Source organism: Filicampus tigris, chromosome 6, assembly GCF_054856515.1.
Source record: "Filicampus tigris isolate MCC_2025a chromosome 6, RoL_Ftig_1.0, whole genome shotgun sequence".
Lineage (NCBI taxonomy): Eukaryota > Metazoa > Chordata > Actinopteri > Syngnathiformes > Syngnathidae > Filicampus > Filicampus tigris.
In genome coordinates this window covers 2,165,285-2,175,896 of record NC_141222.1, presented here as the reverse complement: position 1 = coordinate 2,175,896, position 10,612 = coordinate 2,165,285, and the positions used below count along the sequence as shown (strand labels likewise).

Sequence of the window (10,612 nt, the reverse complement as noted above, 5' to 3'; positions counted from 1 at the left end):
GCTCTGATCGGTCCATTATGTCACATGTTGCGATGACATACAGTTTCCCACACGGAGGAGAGGATGGAGCACGCAGCTCGTTGCTTTTGCAAAAGCAAACTAGTTTGGCAATAAAATTACATGTATAGTCTAGTCATATCAGTCCCTTTATGGTTGTAACAGGTACGATATCCATTGTTGTCGCTGTCTTCTTGAAGCGACGCCCCCCGACTTGGAACTTAACTGTTTCAAAACAACTTGTGTCCGGGAGTATTATTATATAGCAGCACTCAAGCATAACGCTGCTACATCAAGGTGGAGTTCATGAACTTCTTCTGGCGTCTTCTACTTCCAGAAATACGCATTAGCAAACCTGCTGTGTATAGTGGTTTGCTGTAATGCTTTTATTTTGAAGGCTGTGAAGTGGCCGGGAAGTGTGGAAAATAAATAACTTGTTGAATGCGACTTCTGACCGTCTGTTGGACCTAAATAATTATACAATATGACAAAACCAACCCCGGGGCTCTCAATGGAAGTCAGCACACGCAGTTGGGTAGCTAATGATCCTTAAAAAGATTCTGCCGTTAGCATCTCTCCCGCGGCGACGTCAATCACGGACACTTTTTTTTTTAATGTGCGGAACAGGGCGGGGCCGGAAGGGTACCCAGATCAAGGGTGGAGGGTCGCGACCGGACCGGCAAAATACGGTCAAGTGCCCAGCTCTGCTATTTTGTATAGATGTATATTGATAGACAGTCAAATTGTCTTTATCATACTATTTTAATTAACTATTTATCAAAATGTTAGATTTTAACCGTTTAAATTATTCATGCATTTTAATAGCTTTTAGGATTTAACTTTATGTTTCTTTATGTGGGTTACAATAAGATGTGAAATGATATACACTATACATGTTATTCTGCCCATTGAAAAGTCTGTATGTAATGCAGGTTTATATGCAGCCTTAGAATGGCCTCCTGTGGTTGTTTGGTGTATTGTTTGCTGACGTTGAAAAGGAAAGAGATACAGTGGTACCTCTACTTACGAACATCTCTAAATACGAAATTTTCAAGTTACGAAACGCCTCAGCAGGAAAATATTGCCTTTTGTTACGAAAGAAATTTCAAGATACGAAAGGTAAAAAATACATTATGGGCTGCCACTCGCAGCTCCGGAGTTTCCTGAAATTTTCAAGTTACGAAACGCCTCAGCAGGAAAATATTGCCTCGTGTTACGAAAGAAATTTCAAGATACGAAAGGTAAAAAATACATTATGGGCTGCCAGTCGCAGCTCCGGAGTTTCCTGAACGCAACATACTCATAGCTGCTCAGCCATTGGCTAGCCTAGCATCTTCCTGGCATCCCATTGGCTAAGAGGGACCTCTACCGTATGTGTCTTTGTGTGCAGATAGGCAGGTAGATAGATATGTGATAGATATGTCTATGCAGCGTCCTCGTCCTTCGCCCCTTGGGCCATGAGGTGTTCCGAAAGTTTGATGTGAATTAGAAACGAGGAAAAGAAAAAAGCAGAAAATCGTTTTGTTTGTCCATACAAACGAAGCAAGAGATAATAGAAAAGTATGAAAAAGGGATGCGTTTGGTTGATCTCGCCAAAGAATATGACAGTCGCCACGTTATTAAATCAGTTCTTTACAAAACGCCAAGCAAAAAACACTTCTGAGAGCAAACATGAACCAAAGAGGGCAAAAAGCGATGAGGACAGCAATTAAAAGGTAAACGACCATCATTTTTATTCTTTACTCTATTCTTTGTTTTTTTTACATTATGCACAACTCTCGTTTATTGTGCAATAATCTAATTGTAACATGTATTTGTTACATGTTTTGATGCATTTTTATGCTTTATAAAACATTTATGTCTGAATATTTGTGGGCTTGGAACGTATTAGGGCATTTACATGGAAAACACGTCTCTACTTACAAAATGTTCTACTTAAGAAATTTCTTCCAGAACCAATTAATTTCATAAGTAGAGGTACCACTCTACAATATAATGTGTTAATAATTTCACATATAAGTCGCTCCAGAGTATAAATCGCACCCCTGGCCAAACTATGAAAAAAAACTGTGACTTATAGTCCGGAAAATACGGTAAACATCAAAAGGTGACGAGAGTGTGTGCCTATAGAATAGGTGAATTCATGTCACCCTACATGTTGTCTATATGTTATGCAAAACAGAATTGTTAAACCAACCCAGATCATGGAATGGATTGCGTCTGAGGTTGTACTATAATCTTTGTTATATACAGAACCTTCCTCTACCATGATTATTGGACTAATCTGTTTGCATAAATAATTGCACATTTCTGCATCTAATAATTGGAGAATTTGACCCAACACTATGTGAAACATCTTCAGTGTGCCCATAATACTTCAAGGAGCTGCCAACTCACCTTGGGCTCTTTTTTTGAATTAATTTTATTTTCTTATGATGGCCTTAGTGCGGTTTCTCAGGCTTTGCTGGGGTGAATGAAAAACTCTCATTTTTCACATTGTGATTTACCATTTCCACCAACTTTCCAAAATGTATATTGGTTGAAGCCTATTTCACACCCTACTGGCCACCGGTGATCCCATCCCACTCACGCTGCCCTAACTCTGGAAATGTGTTTTATGCCCTGCTCAGAGGGTTGTCCAGGTCTCTGCAACAACAATGGGAGATGTACCCTAGAGGCCAGTGGCTGGCACTGCATCTGTCAGTCAGGATGGAGAGGAGCAGGATGTCATGTAGCCATGGAAACCCTTTGCACTGATGGCAAGGACAATGAAGGAGGTATGTTCACATACAAACTCAAATGGATGAAATATATTTGTAGACTAATTGAATTGGAGATATGTTGCAGAAGGCAGGACACATATTAAAGTCCTAGTAGTTTGCTCCCAATAGTACAGGGATAAATTGCTGGGATTGTAAATTTGAACTGGACATATTGTAGTTTATAGCATGAGTTCAACGTATTCCAATGAAAAACCCCGAAGGTGCTGAAACATTCTATGTTCGGAAGACCATTCGTCAGGATGGGACTAGCCTGTGAAACAATATTGGTTTGGGCATGTAGTAACCTTGCAAGGCAGATGGACTTGTGAAAACACAGTTATCTCAAAGAAAGTATTTAGTCATAAATAAAGACTTGACAGCAATCTCTACTGAAATGAATGGAAACAAGCAGCAGCAGATGCTGCTTTAAACGACAGCATTAAAGCCAAAAGCCATGACTTTGTTGGATGGGAATGTAGCAGATATTTTAAGAGCTGCTGAAACATCTTGAAGGTAACAGAAGAGTGAAAAGAGAGATGAGGCTGGGAGAAGTTGGGTGTTTTTGTGAGCGTGTGTATGTAATCTTAATGGTAGTCACCAGATGCACACTTCGCTTTTATAAACTCACAGGGACAAAATAGCAGTCCAAATGTAATGAACTGATATAGCTCTTCCTATCCGTCCATTCATCTCTGTACTCTTCATCTGCTCCATGTCAGCTACTCCTTCGTCCGGATTCCCATTCCTTTGTTCTTGCTGGATTGCTAATTATTCCAATTATTTCCATTGCCATTATTTACTTCTTATTGCTTATTTTCCTCTTCTTCCTCCTAAGTCTTTTCCCCTTTAACTAACTCAAACTTTTGTCTGACATCTCCCTTTACTTCAGCTAATAATTCCCAAGTCCAAAACTGTCCTCTGGGTTTGTGAAATAACTTGTTTTTGGTGTTTCAGATGGTTTGGCTGATTGTATGGATCCAGATTGCTGTCTGCAGCCGTCCTGTCAGAACCAGTTGTACTGCAAAGGATCGCCTGACCCAGTGGCAGTACTCAGCCAGTCCCCATCTTCACTGGCTCCTCAGCAGGTTTGGACAGCCACGCATAAAGTTGAATACTAATTGAAAATAATTGAACATCATGTAATTCACATTAAAGACGGGAAACATTAATGTTTCTTTCATGTGTTGTTTTTGTTCATGGGTTGTCATTGATATTCATCCTTTTTTCAGGCTGCCAGGTCTTTCTACCAGCGCATCCACTTCCTCCTTGGTCCAGAGTCAACACATGTCATATCCGGTGACAGTCCATTCAATAAAAGGTAAGAATCTGGATATTCATATAGTTGTAGCATATCATTATCTCAGTAAATTCCTTTCTTTTAGAAAGAATGTTCTATTTCATTGACCATATAGCACTGTTGCACTGTTGGAAAAATCAGGCAGATCAGAATCACATTTTACATTGTTCTAATTTATTTGTATGTCTACACTGTAGCAATGAATCTGCACTTTCTCTATGAGTAGTCCATGAAAGATTGGCTGAGAAGGTTCATTTGTAAAACACTTGACTGTGTGCTGCGGCCATATTTGACGATGCATAGTATAGTTGTAGTGCCACAATAAATGTAACGTATTTTTCAGACCATAAGGCACACTTAAAAACCTTACATTTTCTCAAAAATAAGGTACGCCTTTTAATCTTTTGCGCCTTATGTATGTATGGATGCAGCTTTTCAGTTCGCCATCTTTAATTCAAAATCCTTCTTATAACATTTGCATTCTCATTGTCATGCGCATCTAGTCACAAGAAGCGTTCATATTTTCGTCATATCGCAACTAGAACTACTTCTACTACTACCTGCTTCTGTGTCTAAGAATCATGGGAAATGTAGTCCTACTAGCCTACAATGTGGCATCACAAGTTAAATGACACATTCAACTTCCAAAAGCTGCTGGGACTGAGCAGAAAATGTGGATAATGGTGAGTGCATTGACTTGTTTACAGCTATTGAACTGTCACCAAGATAACATTTTGCATTCGCCAAAGTAATAAAACAACCACCTGTGACCAGATTGACTGGCAATGTTCAACCTTTTTTTTTTCAGTTGTTAGATGTTCACCTCCTCTTCTGTGCTCAAAGCTACCTCTGTGCACGTAGCTGCACAGCAAACAAAAACAAGAAAGACACGTGGCAATACCAGTCTGAACCTAGCATAATAGCGCTAAATCTATCAAATAAACATACCGTACAGCAATAATTAACTATTTAACACAGAATGCTTCACATAGATAGTGCGCCTTTTAGCCCGGTGCACCTTGTGTATGAACATGTTTTTAAATAGACCCGTTGAGTGATATTGCGCCTAATAATACAGTGCACATGGTCCAAAAAATACAATACGAAAGTCATTTCACCAGTGCTAATTCAGTTTTTCAATCTGTGTTCTAAATAATGATGACCTGTTCCATGCCCAGTATGAAAACTATAGGCATTGCACAGTGCCGTGGTGTAATACAGCATATGCAATTGTGTGTACACATGATTCAGCAAAGTCCAACAAGCACTAGAGCTTCTAGATCAGGGGTGGGCCCTCGAGGGCTGGTGTTCTGCCTGTTTTCCATCTGTCCCTGCTGCAACACACCTGTTTCAAACTATTATATAATCAGCAAGGTCTGCAGAAGATGGATAACGACCATGATCATTTGAATCAGGTGGGTTGCACCAGTGTGACACATAAAACATGCAGGATACCGGCCCTCGAGGGCCAGAATTGCCCACCCCTGTTCTAGACAGTGGTATTGAAGTTGCGATGTTCAATGTGCGATGTTTTTGGGGGGGCTTCTACATGCGTTCGCCAAAAACTTTTTCAAACAGATCAGTTAAAAAGCAATTTTCACTCAATTTATCAGTTCTCAGTTAGTTAACATATTCCTGCAAAGAGCTTGGTTCAGAACATGTTAGTTATATTAGTAGAACAAATGGACAGCTGAATGGGCCCCGAAAACAAAGACAATTATTCTCAGCTGCCATAACAATTTGTAATTTTGAGGATATAATCGGCCCCTCCATGAGCCATTACCTTAACGTGGTGGAGGGCTGTATGTGTCCCAATGATCTTAAGAGCAAAGTTGTCTGGGGCTTTATGCTCCTGGCAGGGTCCCCCAGGGCAAACGGGACCAAGGTGAGGGATCAAACAAACAATGGATAACAGACACCTTATGATGAATAAAAATGTTGGACTCAGTTTTCCCTTGCCCGATGCGGGTTATTGTGGCCCGCCTCTGCAGCCAAGCCTGGAGGTGGGGGTTGATGCCCGGATTCCTGGTGGGCTGCACCCATGGGGCCCTCCCAGGCACAGCCCGAAAAGGTAACATTACCTGTGGGCGGGACCAAAGCGGTCAGGTGCCCTGTGAGCTGGGCGGCGTCCTTAATAGTCCGATCCCTGGTTTCAGAAGCTAGCTTCAGGAACGTGGAATGTCATCTCTCTGACAGAGAAGGAGTCCAAACTGGTGTCCAAGGCAGAGAAGTTCCACACAAGTCGCCTCCACACACAGCTTGGGCTCTGGTACTAGTCCCCTCGAGAGGTTGGACTCTCTCTCTTCTTCTGGAGTTGCCCACAGTGAGAGGTGCAGAGCAGGTGTGGGTATACTTATTGCCCCCCGGTTTGGTGCTTGTATGTTGGGGTTCACCCCAATGGACGAGAGGGCAGACTCCCTCAGCCTTTGGGGTATGGGTGAGGGGGTGGTGGGGGTGTTTGAATGGATACGAATTCCCTAATACTGTGGCTGTTGGTCCCCGGACAATCAGTGTCAGAGTTTGGTTTGCATTGCTGACAGTAATTCTGATTTGTTTCAAGTTAAGGTTATACTGCATCAAGGCTGCCCTTGCTCACCAATTCTGCTCATAACCTGTATACTGTTATGACTGGTTGTATACGTGATGTATCAGTTGCTCTACAGTTGCTATGATCCTTTTATGCTTTGTTCTTTATGATGTCATATAGGCCTGAAGTCTGACAGTTTAAAAGTTTGAGTTAGACAGTGACACATTGTCAGTACGTCAAACCTTTGAGTGAGGATGCAAACTCTCTTCCAATCCTGATGTCTGTTGTTACTTTGTATTTTTGTTGATAAAGACTTTTTACTCTTCAACTTCCGTGTCATATCTGCGTATGGGTCCAAATCCCGATCCTCACGTGACATATAGAAATAATTTTTAGGCGCAGTCGAGGCATTGAGGGGGTCCGGTTTGGTGGCCTCAGTATGGCAACTGTGCTTTTTGCAAATGATGTGGTACTGTTGGCTTCTTCAAGCCGCGATCTCCAACTCTCACTGCAGCGGTTCGCAGCCAAGTGTTAAGCGTTTGGGATGAAAATCGGCACCTCCAAATCTGAGACCATGGTTCTCTGTTGGAAAAGAGTGGAGTGCATTCCCCAGGGTTGGGGATGAGATCCTACCTCAAGTGGAGGAGTTTAAGGATCTTGGGGTCTTGTTCACAAGTGAGGGCAGGATGGAACGTAAGATCAACAGGCTGATAAATTGCAGCTTCTGCTGTGATACAGACTCTGTATGCCGTGGCGAAGAAGGAGCTCAGCTGACAGGCAAAACTCTCGATTAACCGGTCGTTTTATGCTCCTACCCTCACCTATTGTCATGAGCTGTGGCTCGTGACCAAAAGAAGATCCTGGATAATAAGCGGATGAAATGAGTTTCCTGGGCTCTCCCTTAGAGATAGGATGAGAAGCTCGTTTATCCGGGAGGGACTCAGAGTCAAGCCGCTGCTCCTCCCATGTTGAGCCAGCTGAGGTGGCTCAAACAGTCTAGTTAGGATGCCTTTGGCTCCCTGGTGAGGTGTTTGGGCCTGTCCCAGCAGCAAGAGGCCACTGGGACAGCCCAGGATACACTGGAGAGACTGTATCAACCGACTGGCTTTGATCCCCCCGTAAGAGTTGGAAGAAGTAGCTGTGGAGAGCGAAGTCTGGGCTTCTCTGATGAAGCTGCTGCCCCCGCGCCCCGACCCTGTTGCAATTCTATCGGCCCACGGGTGGGTTTTCGCGTCGGGCCCGCGGGACATTCACTATATATAGAACAATTTCAAAGCATTCCCGGGCATGTTATATATGGTTATAAAACTGAGTTTCCCCAGATTCGAATGATACCAAACATTATAAGATACAATCATATCTGCAGGCTCGGCGAGCATTTAAGTCAAACAATTGCGAACACACAAAAAATACTCGCATTTCAGCCTCATAAATGTCCGACACAATTTAATAATAATATTACGTCGACAAGGATCCAGTAAAATATTCCAGTAATATAGTTAGTCCACAACAAGCCTGACATCCATGAAGCCATGTTATTAGCTGCTGCAACCGTTACATGTTGCCATCAGATACACATGTTTGTACATATTTTCCATCGTAGATTGAGTTAGCTTCGACGGATTTAGCTACACAAGATTTCAAAACATAGGCTGGATCTTATTGTTTGATTGCTTGCTTACTTTAACCAATAAAGTAATGTTTCCTGTCTTTTTCGGTCTACAACAGCCAATGAACATATCGTGTGTAAGTATATAGTACCACCCCTGCATATCGACGATTCATCATTTGTGTTTGCAGTCACAACCAAACTTGCTAAACTTGTTGGTGATTGATGCATTCTACGGCCAATGAAATTCTTAAAAAAAAACATGGAAACTCTTTTGAACAAAAAACAACCACTGTGCGCAACTTGCGTAACACACTTTCAAAGCCGCCGGCAGCGACGGCAATCACCTTTGATTTTTTTGCATTTTTAAAAAAAATCTGGATGTAGGATAAGATCGCTCTAAGTCATAGTATTTATTAGAACTCATGATAATTTTTGTATGTTGAAGCCTTCCAGAATAACAGCCTTTTCCCCTACGTATGTGAACATGGTTGCAATTGGGTCACCCAAATGGCACACTTTTGGTTCGCCTGGACATCTCCTTAGTAAAACTTGTGTAAAATGCTCATTTTCTGTCATATTATTGTCAAATTTGAAATGAAATTGGAGGAGACTTTGAGCTATAGTCCTGTTGTGTTATTTAGTCCACCACCGTACTCCATAATTTTTCCAGGCAGATTTGGGGAAAAACAAAAAATAGGCCGACATAAAATCCGCCTTCTTCTTTCTGATAGTTGAGGAGAAGTGTTATCATCAAAAAGAGACCAAAACTATGATACTCCAAATGGTTCAAGTACAGCTTCAAATTTACTTTGGGTGCACCTTTTTAGGCGGCATTCAGGTAAAAATGCCAGGAGGAATAGCATCAGGATCATTGGTAGAAAATGGATGGATGGATTGAAGGAGCAAATAATGACCTTTTTTTTTATCACTGTATTCTTAAATTTCTTAAGATGCAAGCTCTCTATATAATTTTCATTAATCATGTCCATTTTGAAATTGAGAAGAGGTGGATTGAATACATAATGCAAAAGGTATGTTTTTCTAAAATACAACAAGTTTCATGCACCAAGGAGGAAGTGGATTCCTTTGAGGAATATGAAAACTAACAAATCAGCCTTATCTTGCAATCTAAGTTCAGGTTTACCAAATAACAATGTCTTGATTTCTCCTTTTCCAGCTTGGTGTCAATTATCCGGGGTCAAGTTTTGACAGCAGATGGAACACCCCTGATTGGAGTCAATGTGTCATTTGTCCACTACCCTGAACATGGATACACTATTACACGCAAAGACGGCATGTACGTATATAAGCACATAATACACTGCATATATTAATCTTCAAATTAATGAAAGTGATTTCATATGTACAGTGGAGCTATACCTGAACTCATTCACTGCCAGTCATTCACTGCCAGTCATTTTTGCACAGCACACACCATTTTGCCAGCTGCTTTTGAGCATTTTATTGATTTTCAAGACCCACAGAATATTGTTGTATGATTTGATATATATATATATATATATATATATATATATATATATATATATATATTAGGGCTGTCAGTTTAGCGCGTTATTCTCGGCATTAATCCAACCCCCTTTTGACGCCGTCAATTTTTTTATCGCTTGATTATGGTTTCCTTAGCAAAAACCCACTTCGTCCTTGCTTAGTCCATCCTATTTAAAATATTTTTCGTCCTCTGTCCATCCGTCCATAAAATGGGCCATCTCAGATGGATGGACCATTCCATCCCTCGGACGGAATGCCCAGCTCTGTTTATTCATATAGTGTCAATATAAGTTCAATGCTTAAGAAATGTAGTCTATATGTTTACAGATTGTTCTTTCATGAAACATGAAAAGTTGAAGTTATAAAGCCATAAATTTGTTTGTACTATTGTTGTAATCTAGTTTATGATTTTCTGATTTATATTTTACACCACACTTGTATGGTAGAATTTTGAGACGCTGTTGTAGTCAACACTTAAAAGACTGCAAGTGTTAGCAACACTGTTTCAAGTACAAAGTAGATAAATAATTGTATTTATTGCTTGTATTTTTATTTATGGCTTGTGTTTGTTAAAAAAAAAACATGGAAAGAGGACCTTGCCCCAAAATAAATTGCATATTAAATTGCACGATTGGGGGGATTGCAATTACATTATTTTTCAGGATCATTCAGCCCTACTCACATGCACTCAAAATCATATGGTTTTATAATGAAATGCATGCAAAGTGTAAACAGAATGAAATGCATGAAAAATCTGACCCACCCTTAGAATTTATTTATTTTTGATATGCTATCACTCACCTATTTTTGATATTTAACCAGTTGAAAGCTCCACCTTTTAATATTTTGAATAGGGTTTAATATTTTCAAACTCAGCTAAAAGACATATTTTTCCTAAATGTTTGACA

At 40.7% G+C, this 10,612-nt stretch overlaps 1 protein-coding gene across 7 annotated transcripts in view; it reads left to right on the top strand.

Annotated features, from left to right (window-relative positions):
• tenm3 (teneurin transmembrane protein 3) overlaps nt 1–10,612 on the top strand; it is a 390,360-nt gene that overhangs the window by 269,345 nt on the left and 110,403 nt on the right. For all 7 annotated transcript variants that reach the window (XM_086034264.1, XM_086034268.1, XM_086034265.1 and 4 more), the window contains 4 exons: nt 2,628–2,774; nt 3,714–3,844; nt 3,989–4,077; nt 9,373–9,492. In XM_086034264.1, the coding sequence (XP_085890390.1) occupies nt 2,628–2,774; nt 3,714–3,844; nt 3,989–4,077; nt 9,373–9,492 (487 nt within the window). The remainder of the gene's footprint in view (nt 1–2,627; nt 2,775–3,713; nt 3,845–3,988; nt 4,078–9,372; nt 9,493–10,612) is intronic.